Raw genomic sequence first — 12856 nt, 5'->3', positions numbered from 1 at the left:
TCTCTGGGGAACAAAGGATCAGGCATGGAGAAATCCAACATACCAGATTTCCCCCATCAGCAGTCATTGAGGGACCGTCAGGCTGCACCCATACACATTAGATTGTTTAGCCAACTTGTCATGGTTGTCAGGTTCGGCTGACATTTATCTCATTTGTATGGCCAGGTTAAACTTAGCAAGCCCTATAGTAAGTGTCTGTGATAACCGCACTATACTCTCCTCTGAAAACAGTAGTGTTGTCTATGGCAACTCATATGATACGGACTTCTTGTTCCCATGTTTCTTATTTTCAGTAATTTTTAAATATAGCCTTCCACCATAAGGAAAAAAGACTCTCTCTAGTGCCACCTACAGGTAGCTACCCTGGAAGTCAACGATCGATCGCTTATAGGGTCAGTTCACACGTTGCGTAAATACTGTTGATTTTCTGCAACGGAATTCATTACGGAAAATCCGCAGCATAATACAGTAGCAGGGTGGTTGAGACAGAACAAATCTCATCCACACGCTGCGTAAATACTGAGCGGGAAAAAAAACGGACATTCCGGGCAAAAAACAGCACCATCAGTTTGGGGTTTTTCACCCGGAATTGCCGGCGTTGCACAGGGCAGTTACGCTGCGTGCTTTTACACAGCATATCCGCCCTGTGTAAACTCAGCCATAGAATCTTGAAACATGATCGGGTTATCAGCCAAACCAGAGACACCCATCTGTAGACCGCATTGTTGCTCCTCATCCGTACAGAGTAGGGTTCTGGTTGACTGTGTCATAGTATTGTAAGGTCATTTGTATTTACATATAACATACCTGTTTCTAGATGAGTATCCGAAAAGAATGCAATTATTACTCGTGACCGAGTTATACAAGGTCTGGTTCATTAACTTAATGAAATCAACAAGGCAATTAAATCTCCTTGGGATTTACTTTTAATGGTCCATTGAGAAATAAATATATATCTTGTACATGTGGAACTCCAATTATATGTCTGTAAACTTGTGCTGTCTAACGTACTGTGATAATTGGTTTGTTTTTTTATTTTTTTTCCTAGAACTTCGACCATGTTTATTATGGGTATTTTATACCCTTTATTTTTTGTTTGCGTGTCTGATTGTTTTATGTCATGAATTACTCTAGATAGATCCACATGATCATGACTACAGCATCGGTCCAATATGCCATGTCTGAACGACCACATTGTATTTTTCCAGCCTTTGCGATCAACAGCAGAAGCCAGGATGTGATTGACAGCCGAGCTCCTTTTGTAAAGGCTGGGATCAGAAAAACCTCTGATCCTGGCCGTTCAATTCCTTAGGTGCTACAGTCAATAGCAACTGCGGCATCTTAAGGAGCCTGTCCGATTGTGGGGTGCCGATGGGATACAACGGCGACTGGGGGCCTGACAAAGGTGTTCCATAACACTGACCGGCATTATAAGCATACCAAAGAACTATATATATCAGGGGTCTCAAACACGCGGGCCACATCCGGCCCCTGAGGCTGTCGTCTGCGGCTTGCGGGACACAGAGGGCACTGTGGCAGTGTATACGGGGGGGGGGGGGGGGGGTGTGTGGGTAGCCCCTTTTGAGATAATGCCAATCTTAACATTCGTGTGTCTGCCAAATGCTGCCAACTGGGCCGCCGGACTGCATTTACTATTGTAGTATTGTAGTATTATTATAGTAATGTAGTATTGTTATAGTAGTTCAAATAACTAATTGAAGGGGTTGTCCACTTTCTGAAAACTGATCTCCTAACAATCCGCACTCTGCACCGATCTGCAACTCCAGCTGCCTCCGTGCTCCGGATGTTTGGAACGGGATGCAGTAGTTGGATCCAGAAGCAGATGGTTCTGACCACCGCATAGTGGCCGTTCGGCAGAACTGCAGCTCTGCTCGTATTCACTTGAATAGGAGCAGATCTGCAATACTGCAGCTCGGCCGCTATTCTTTGACCGGAGCCAACGGTTTCTGGCAACATCGTCCGTCGCCGAGAGGCAGCCGGAGTGCCGGATCGGTGAGGGGGATGGTTGTCGGACACGTACCATTCACGTACTGATAACCTATCCGGTGGATAGGTCATCAGTTTTCAGAAAGTGAACAACCGCTTTAACAATAATTTTGTATTGTATCAAATTTGAAAGTAATGCGGCCCGTCAACTTCACATTTTTTTCTATATGTGGCCCACGAGTTTGAGACCCCTGAAATATATGATCAAATGTTCGCATCTTTCAATCCCCTAATAGGAAAAAGAAAAGTGAAATAAAGTTTAGTAAAAAAAAAAAAGACCTTCCCACCACCATGAAGAAAACATGGGGCCCTGCCAGTTTTCTGGCATGAATTATAATCTTGTGAAGCTGTGGTGGTCTTGCCCCCTTTTGTAAGTCACATCCCGTTATTCAAAAAGTGGTGAGGGTGGTCAAAAGTTTCAATTTTAAACACACATTTTTTACACCAGGTTTCCCCTTTAAATTTCTACGACTCCCATTGCTTTCAGTGGTGTAGAACAGTGCATGTGCAGCCAACTCTCCATCGCAACGGAGACCAGGACTGGCTCTCTCTCACTGGGTGAGGTTCTAAACTGCCGGACCCCCCTCCAATGTGATTTAGGAGTGTCTGAAATAATAGTAGCTGCTGGTAAAAACTATTTTAACTTCTGATTGGGGCAGGCATCATTAGTAGTGATATTCCACTTCGAACTGCTTTGTGCATTGCGCTCAAGTTCAGGTGGCTGTAGTGCAGCCTCATAGTAAAGCGTTAGTTTTTCTCTGTTCTTGCAGGAGGGCAATTCTTTATAACCTCACCGGGACCATTTCCTGCAGTATACTCTAATCTGTTTGTGATCACGTATCATTGAAGTTTTTTAGAGTAGGGATTTATATTTAGCTTCTACAGTTACACTGTCCCTCTCACATTTACACAGAATTGCATAGCTCGTCATGTAACCGGTTGGAGTAAAGGTGAAAATCTCTCGCTACACAATAAATCCGTAAGACTGGTCATACCTGTATTATTTTTTGTTGCCGTTTGCTACCACTCATAACTGTAATTGTATTGATTTTAATCTGTTGGAGCGAAAAAAATCAGGTGCCTTGCTAAAAAAGTCCTTTTGACCATTGGTGTTCATTACAGTCCTATTGTGTGTGAACAGGGATCGCAGAGAAAAACCCATTGGGCATTGAGCATAAGAACGACTGCAGACAAAAACTGGTGGTGTTACCTCGTAACCAATCAGTTTTCAGTTTTTTTTTTTTTTTTCGAAGCCTGAAAATGAAAGCGGTGATCAGATTGGTTGCGATGTGCAACATCTCCAGTATACACTAGTCTTCGTATATGATGCCCAATATCTTTTGTGTTAGTGGGCAGCTTGGATCAGGCTTTTCGATTATTTGGCCCAAACTTTGTATTTATTAATGCAGCCTAGAATTTGAGACCGAACAGAAAAAAACAAGAAGTTCCCTGGAAAATTTAGTTTAAGAAATATTCTGATACCCATCAAGATGGTGGCAACCAGAGTTTACCGTCATTATTCAAACTGGCTAAGAAATTTCAAGGGTAACTAAATGTGTGACCTGTCAGAAGTTTTGATTGGTGGGGGTCCAAGCACTGAGACCCCCACCAATCGCTAGAACGAAGCAGCTGAAGCGCTCGTGTGAGCGCTGAGCCGCTTCGTTTCTGTTCGGCTTTTTCAGGAAATAAATGCACCGGAGTACAGACTCAATAGAAAGTCTTTGAGCCCGTCCTCCGATACATGGGCTTTCCGGAAAAAGCCGAACAGAAACAAAGCGGCTGAGCGCTAACACGAGCGCTTCAGCTGCTTCGTTTTAGCCATTTGTGAGAGTCTCCGTGCTCCGACCCCCACCAATCCAAACTTCGGGCATGTCACTATGTCAGAGGTTTGTTAAATGTTTAGCTACACTTTCAGCTTCCAAAAAAAGCCAGGAATTTTGAACTGTTGGTGCATGGGACGGTAAAAATAAAACCCGTAAAGTCTTTTTTAAAAGGGCTGATACCATACCTCCCGACATTTGTATCTTCATTCAGAAGAAACGGTTAAGCCTGCCCACCAGTTTACCCTGGAACGCCCACAAAACCGCCTGAGAGCTGCCTTGTTTATTCAGGTTTGCATAAGCCACGCCCACACTCTAACCTGTTCGCAGGTTATTCTCTGTAAAATCGGGCAGTTGGGTGGTATGTGATACAGAAGTGGGGTAAATGGAGAGAATACAGAGAGAGTAGGTGACTGGGTAAGATATAACCTATACTGTATGGTAACGTGCTCTCCACTTTCTCCTCTCTCATGTCCTGCAGATCTTAAGCTACACCTTCAGAGTACAGACTACGGAACGTTTCTGTCTAATGAAGCTTCGCCACTTGCTGTTTCTGTCATTGACGACAAGCTCAAGGAAAAGATGGTGGTTGAGTTCAGGCACATGAGGAATCAGTCGTATGACCCTCTTGCTAGCTTCCTAGATTTCATCACGTAAGTCTGCAGCTTTTCTTAGGAAATTGTATTTCATGTTTTCACCCATCACTTCAGGCCCCATGCACACGACCGTAAAAAAAACTCTGTAATCGCGGACCGTAATACGGTCCGCAATTACGGACCCGCCCGGCTCTATTGGCCGCGGACACCTTTTCGTATCACTACGGATAGGTGTCCGTGCCGGGAATTATGAAGCATGTCCTACTTTTGTATGGGAGAGCGACCCGAAAATGCGGCCGGCCATGCCCACAATCGCGGGCCGTGATTACGGGCACGGCTGTGTGCATGAGGCCTAACCGTGTTTTTTTTTTGTTTTTTTTTTTACAATGTATAGGCTTCGTTCACATCTGCATCAGGGCTCCGTTCAGGGGTACCGTCGGAGCTTTCCGTCAGGTGAACCTATGCACGGAACCCTGACTCAAACAAACGGAAAACGTAGGTTTCTGTTTGCATCACCATTGATTTCAATGGTGACGGATCCGGTGCAAATGGTTTCTGTTTGTCTCAGTTGTGCAAGGGTTTTGTCGATTTGACGGAATGTATAACGTAGTCTACTACAGTATTGCTGCCGGCAAAATGATGCAATCCTTGCACAGCGGAAACAAACGTAAACCATTTGAATCTGATCCGTCGCCATTGAAATCAATGATGATGGAAACGGAAACCTATGGTTTCCATTTGTTTCAGTCACGGTTCCGTTCGTACCCCTGAATGGAGCCCTGATGCAGGTGTGAATGAAGCCTAATAGGGAATTGTATTAATCATCATCTGGAACCATTTAAAAGGGCATTACATGCACCAACAAAGTGTCAGCCTATATGATTAATACAGCTGTTTTTACCGCGTGCCTGTCATAGTATGTGCTGGGTAATATGCAGCATACTTATGCTATGGCCTGAATATAACTTCTCCTGTGGCCTGCTGCACACACGAATCGGTCAATTGATTTAAGGCATTCTGATCTTGATTGCATATAATTACTATTTGTCTATCGTTACTACATTGAGTGTAATGTTTACATTGTATTTGTACATATGAAAACCCTTCTTAAGTGGTCCCTAACGTTTCAACAAACTGCATAAATCAACAGCACGTTATTAGAGACTTTGTAATATATCTTATTAGAGAAAAAAGCCTCTTTCTCCAGTTATCAGATCCCCCGCCTCCTGCACTGATCCTTTAGGCTATGTTCACACGCTTAACAAAAAACGGCTGAAAATACAAAGCGGTTTTCAAGTGAAAACAGCCTCTGATTTTCAGCCGTTTTTTTAAGCAACTTGCAGTTTTTGCAGCGTTTTTTACGGCCGTTTTTGAGAGCTGTTTTTCTATTGAGTCAATGAAAAACTTCTCCAAAAACGGCTCAAGAAGTAACATGCACTTCTTTTTACAAGGCGTGTTTTTACAAAAATTCCCAGTGGGAACGAAATGCAGTTTTTCCCATTGAGATCAGTGGGCAGATGTTTGGAGGCGTTCAGCCCCCGCATTTTTAGCCGTTTTTTGGGGCATTTACGGCTTGAAAAACAGCTGAAAATAGGTCGTGTGAACATACCCTTACACTCCACTGCTAAAAATCAATTTTAAGAGACCAGACAGATTATCAGTTCACCGAGGGATCAGGGTACATTCTGCCCATAGAAGTCTCTGGAGAGGGAAGTGGAAAGGAACTGCTGGAGGGAGACAGACACAGTGACGCAGCTACAGCTTTTAGTAAGTTGTCTATCTCACCCAAGTGCTGGATTCACAGCTACTGTGCTCAGAACTGCTGCGCACCCTCCTCCATGCTGTAGCGGTTTCTGAGGGTGTTCTACAGAGAGATAAGGGAGCAGGACCTCCTCTTTTCGCTGTGTATGTGAGACATTGTAGCAGTTAGGCTCTTCCCACTAGCTCAGGGAAAACTGACAATTAGCGCATACAGAGGGGAAAACTGTCATATACAAGTCATATAATGGCCAGAAATAGTGTTATTCCTCATATACACACGTATGACAGATTAAACAACTGGTACGCTTTTACGATGCTTTTTGTTACCAGCGTATCCATCTTTTTGCATGATGAGTACATGGAGTCTCTGTGCATTCTTCTACAGGGTCGTGTTAAAGTGTTTTTCCCATCAGGGATACTTGTCATATCCACAGGATATGCCATAAATGTCATTGATGGTACCCGCACCCATCTCTCGAAAGGGGCCCCCTAAACCCTGTTCTACCGCTCTGTGTTCCTGCGGAAGCATGTAATTTCTGACCATGTTAGATGAAAACGGCACAGCTCGCATGTTACGCTATTTCTGTAACTGCCATTCACTACTATGGGAGTTACAGAAATAGCGTAGTTCAGCAAGCTAGGCTGTTTTCATCTTACATGGTCGGAAATAACATTCTTCAGCGGGAACAGAGAGCGGTAGAACAGGGTTTAGGGGGCCATGTTCTAGAGATAGGTCTAGGACCCCCATCTCTCTGACATTTATGACATATCCTGTGGATATGTCATAAATGTTCCTGATGGGAAAACCCCTTTTAACCCTAAAAACCTTGATTCCATATTTACATTTTGGCAATGGAAAATGGCGCAAAAGTGGACAGATTAGTGTTTAGTCGAGGAGCCAATTGGACCACTCCCAAAAGCCTGGAGTTTTTTTTCTCTTGTTTTTTTAAGTACGTACCCCGACAATAAGAAGTCCTATGGACCTTAATAGGTAACGTAATAGGTAAAAATAACAAGCTCCAACAACAGTTCATAACGGAAGCCATGGCACCGTGCCGCATACGTCATAGAATGCATCCCATTGGGGGGGCCATCATGGTTTCTGTAGTTTTGCCAGCAAGAATAGCGCTACATGTTGCACTAGTCTTTCCGGAAAATCTGACATCATTGCCGTCAGAGGTTCCAATGTAAATGTGAACTTAGCCTACAACCAACTTAACCCCTTAGTGACCAGCCTACTTTAGGACTTAATGATTTTTATTTATTTATTTATTTATTTTTCATAGTCTCATTCAAAGAGCCATCCGTAGCTTTGTATTTTTTGTGTTTTTTTTTTTTTGTTTTTTTTTATATATAGCCGACATGGCTGTATAAGGACTTGTGTTTTGCGGGATGAGCTGTATTTTATAATGACACCGTTTTGGGACCTCTCTAACGCTTTATTATCCTCAATATGAGCGTTTACGTTGTGAAAAAAGAAAACCCTTGTAGGAACATTACAATTAGGATGGTATTATGGCTTTTATTTTCAAACATGCTTTAGAATAATGGTGCAGTTCTGTTGCTGTAGACAATGGCGCAGTGCTGGCCCCATATAGTTTACATACATCTTATAATAGACAGGAGTGTGCACAGAATCCTTTTTGTGTGTCGAAGAACTATGTTATGTCCCCAGCCTCTGTTATGTAAGTACAAATGTAATTTGGATGCTTGAAATCCCTAAAGAGTCGAAGCCAACTGCTCGGGTGAAGGATCTAGTAAGTAAACTGAATTTCCCACTGCTTGGCAGGCCCCGTCCAGCTGGCAGAACTACAAGTTACTCACTGACAAAAGTTTATAGCTGTGGTTCATAATTAGCCACAGTTACACAGCTCTGCTCCCCGCTGCCTGGCTGCGGAGAGCGTGTCCTGAGTAGTGCGCACCCTGCCAAGTGCTATTTTCGTGTGTACTCACGGCGTGGATAGAGCTACGCGTCCAGAGACCTTTATAGCATAGGCAAACATTATGAAAGCTGGGAGCAAAGTTACAGGTGCAGACAATGATACAGAGTAACACAAACTTGTCTGTGAAGAACGCGCCATTTGTGTGTGCCGCAGTTTGGGGAGTTCCAAGATATAACTATTATACATCGCTGTATTCATGCAATTACAGTACTTATGTTCTGTATCTAAATGGTCTGGCAATTACCCTAGATGTATAAATGTAGTAACGTTTACATCCTTTATCTTAAAGAAGACCTGTTGCCTCTCCTGACATGTCTGTTTTACTAAATAACTGTATCCCCCATGAAATAACATTTCTGGAGCATCTTTTCTTAGAACTCTGTATCTTGTGCCGTTCCTCTTTTATTCCTCCTAGAAGTTTATAAATAAATTGACAGCTAGGTGTTACCAGTTGGGGGGGAGGGGGTTGTCACTACACAGGCTGACACGGTCCAATCAGTGCTGACAGAGTGAGACTGTAGGGACACACCTATTTGACAAGGGGAATGGTAACACACTGTTGTCAATTTATCCCGAAATTTCAAGGAGGAATAATTCATGGGGAATACAAGTATTTACTAAAATAGACTTCAGGAGAGTTGACCGCTCCTCTTTAAACCCAAACTTGCAAAAAATTCTGGTGCTTTTTTTTTTTACCCTGAGCTCAACTCTAATATAGCCCCCTGTTGGTTCAGTTTTCATATAAAACGTGTTCTTCTGATTTGTATTGTGGGATGTGTAGTCTAGCGGCCACACCGTAAACTGATCTAGAAAAATACTGCATTTTCCAGAATGGAATACAGCAGAGTCAAGTGCATTGTAGGAGCTCATAAGCTTTTAGGGTTGTCTTTTAACCCTTTCAGGACTAGACTAATTTTCGTTTTTTGGTTTTTTTCCTCCCCGCCTTCAAAAAGTAAATTTTTTTTTGTCGGGATTAAAGAGGCTCTGTCACCACATTATAAGTGGCCTATATTGTACATGATGTGATCGGCGCTGTAATGTAGATTACAGAAGTGTTATTTATTTAGAAAAACGATCATTTTTGACGGAGTTATGACCTATATTAGCTTTATGCTAATGAGTTTCTCAATGGACAACTGGGCGTGTTTTACTATATGACCAAGTGGGCGTTGTACAGAGGAGTGTATGACGCTGACCAATCAGTGACCAATCAGCGTCATACACTTCCCCCCCCCCCCCCATTCATTTACACTGCAGATAGCAATATAGCTATATCGCTATGTGCAGTCACATAAACACACTAACATTACTGCAGTGTCCTGACCGTGAATAAACATTACCTCCAGCCAGGACATCATGTGTATTCATTCTCCTGACCACTTCTGTAGCGTCTCTGTGATTTACAGCACAGCACAGCGAGATCTCGCTGTGGATGACAGTTTACAGCGTAATCTCGCGAGACTACGCCTGCTGTGCTGTAAATCACAGAGACGCTACAGAAGTGGTCAGGAGAATAAATACACATCACGTCCTGGCTGGAGGTAATGTATATTTTCATTGCCATAACACGAGTAGCGTTCTAGTGTGTGTATGAGGCTGCACATAGCGATCTAGCTATATTGCTATCTGCAGTGTAAATGAATGGAGAGAAGTGTATGACGCTGATTGGTCACTGATTGGTCAGCGTCATACACTCCTCTGTACAACGCCCACTTGGTCATATAATAAAACACGCCCAGTTGTCCATTGAGAAACTCATTAGCATAAAGCTAATATAGGTCATAACTCCGTCAAAAATGATCGTTTTTCTAAATAAATAAATAACACTGCTGTAATCTACATTACAGCACCGATCACATCATGTACAATATAGGCCACTTATGTGGTGACAGAGCCTCTTTAAAGTGGTAAAAAAAAAAATGAGATTTGGCCATTTTTACCTTCTTTCCCCGCTACGATAATTTTGTGTTTTCCATGAAAACTCACACTTATATTTATCCAATGAGTTGCAAAATGACTAGAAAATATAGTCAAGACATTGACAAGGTTAGAAACAATGATTTTTATTTGAAATAATAATTTTCTCCTTCAAACTTTGCTTTTGTCAAAGAATGCTCCATTTGCAGCAATTACAGCATTGCAGACCTTTGGCATTCTAGCTGTTAATTTGCTGAGGTAATCGGGAGAAATGTCACCCCATGCTTCCAGAAGCCCCTCCCACAAGTTGGATTGGCTTGATGGGCACTTCTTGCCTACCATACGGTCAAGCTGCTCCCACAACAGCTCTATGGGGTTGAGATCTGGTGACTGCGCTGGCCACTCCATTACAGATAGAATACCAGCTGCCTGCTTCTTCCCTAAATAGTTCTTGCATAATTTGGAGGTGTGCTTTGGGTCATTGTCCTGTTGTAGGATGAAATTGGCTCCAATCAAGCGCTGTCCACAGGGTATGGCATGGTGTTGCAAAATGGAGTGATAGCCTTCCTTATTCAAAATCCCTTTTACCTTGTACAAATCTCCCACTTTACCAGCACCAAAGCAACCCCAGACCATCACATTACCTCCACCATGCTTGACAGATGGCGTCAGACACTCTTCCAGCATCTTTTCAGTTGTTCTGCGTCTCACAAATGTTCTTCTGTGTGATCCAAACACCTCAAACTTCCATTCGTCTGTCCATAACACTTTTTTCCAATCTTCCTCTGTCCAATGTCTGTGTGCTTTTGCCCATATTAATCTTTTCCTTTTATTAGCCAGTCTCAGATATGGCTTTTTCTTTGCCACTCTGCCCTGAAGGCCAGCATCCCGGAGTTGCCTCTTCACTGTAGATGTTGACACTGGCGTTTTGTGGGTACTATTTAATGAAGCTGCCAGTTGAGGACCTGTGAGACGTCTATTTCTCAAACTAGAGACTCTAATGTACTTGTCTTGTTGCTCAGTTGTGCAGGGGGGCTCCCACTTCTCTTTCTACTGTGGTTAGAGCCTGTTTGTGCTGTCCTCTGAAGGGAGTAGTACACACCGTTGTAGGAAGTCTTCAGTTTCTTGGCAATTTCTCGCATGGAATAGCCTTCATTTCTAAGAACAGGAATAGACTGTCGAGTTTCACATGAAAGCTCTCTTTTTCTAGCCATTTTGGGAGTTTAATCGAACCCACAAATGTAATGCTCCAGATTCTTAACTAGCTCAAAGGAAGGTCAGTTTTATAGCTCCTCTAAACAGCAAAACTTTTTACAGCGGTGCTAACATAATTGCACAAGGGTTTTCAAGTGTTTTCTAATCATCCATTAGCCTTCTAACACCGTTAGCAAACACAATGTACCATTAGAACACTGGAGTGATGGTTGCTGGAAATGGGCCTCTATACACCTATGTAGATATTGCATTAAAAACCAGACGTTTGCAGCCAGAATAGTCATTTAGCACATTAACAATGTATAGAGTGTATTTCTGATTAATTTAATGTTATCTTCATTGAAAAAAACTGTGCTTTTCTTGCAAAAATAATAATTTCTAAGTGACCCTAAACTTTTGAACGGTAGTGTATATTGTATTTTATTTTTTAAGACTTGTTTTTTTTTACCCTTCCTAGGTGGCTTGAACCTGCGATCATTAGATCGCTAATATGCCATAGACTGCAATATCACAATTTGCAGTCTATGGCAAAATTAATGCATTGCTATTGAGACCTGCCACAGGCAGGTCTCAAGTCTCAATAGCAATCTTCCTATAGCAGAGCTGGGAACGTTCACTAGGCTCCCGGCTGCTATAGGAATACACTGACTCCTGCGATCTCGCCGGGTGGGAGACGGTGACCAGCGCCAAAGTGAAGGGGCCGTAAAAATAAAATCTAAGGGGTTAAATGCTTCAGAAATTTTTCTGATCGCAAGCATTGCTGCTGGGTCCTTTCTGTGCAACACAGAAGGGACCCGACGGCTATGGCGTCTGCTCAGAATTATTTAAAACCTTTTTTTTTTTTTTAAAACCCTTTTCCGACGTAAATAGGCATATTAACAACTGTAAAGGGTTAACACGGCTTCTGAATATTGTGATCCAAGATCAGTCCAAGTAAAGCACAGTATTTGCAAAATTACTCAATCTTTCTTTGGAACACGCTCCTATGAAAGCTATTCAAAAGAAGTCAAGTTTTGCAGGTGATATTAAAGGAAAAACCCAAACTAAATTCCTAGACCGGTCAACATTGGTGAGGGTTGATCTGGGGCCAGAGCATTGTGTAAAACCCCTGAACCTTGTTTGTGTTCATCACATGGCAGATGATCGCAGCTGGCCCAGTATCGGAGTGTACTGGCTATGAAGTTAACCCCATATCATCCTATTCTGGTAATGATTGTGCTGTGGATCATTTTTTATTAATATTTAGGATGGCATTATCGGACTAATGGCTCAATTTGCCATGTATGATTAGACAGGATAGTGTTTTTTTCTATCCTATTTACTTTGTATACAGAACATTATATTGCTCTTTCCTTGGCACCTGCTGCCCGTGTAGAGACCTGAAGAAGAGCGGAAAGCTAAGATCAAGCGTAACTAATATGTATTTCAACCGCAAAACGGCATGTGTCGTTGGCAGGCAGCCCCTTCCATTCATGTCTCAAGGCATATTGCTTTCTCCCTGGAAAGCAAAATGATCTATATACAAAGCACAGCAAACAAAGGAGAGGATCTACTTTGTTTTTGTTTTTTATACGGAAGACAGTACAGTGTTTTTTTT

The 12856-nt window shown here is 42.6% G+C and overlaps 1 protein-coding gene across 1 annotated transcript in view; it reads left to right on the top strand.

Moving 5' to 3' along the window:
• The window catches only part of ATP6V0D1 (ATPase H+ transporting V0 subunit d1), a 76189-nt gene that overhangs the window by 28013 nt on the left and 35320 nt on the right, over positions 1–12856 (top strand). Inside the window, exon 2 of the mRNA XM_075837541.1 lies at positions 4309–4480. Within this exon, the coding sequence (XP_075693656.1) occupies positions 4309–4480 (172 nt within the window). The remainder of the gene's footprint in view (positions 1–4308; positions 4481–12856) is intronic.

The sequence above is a fragment of the Rhinoderma darwinii genome, chromosome 9 (assembly GCF_050947455.1).
Source record: "Rhinoderma darwinii isolate aRhiDar2 chromosome 9, aRhiDar2.hap1, whole genome shotgun sequence".
NCBI classification, from domain to species: domain Eukaryota; kingdom Metazoa; phylum Chordata; class Amphibia; order Anura; family Rhinodermatidae; genus Rhinoderma; species Rhinoderma darwinii.
Note: the sequence above shows the minus strand (reverse complement) of the source record. Positions and strands in the feature narration are given on the sequence as shown.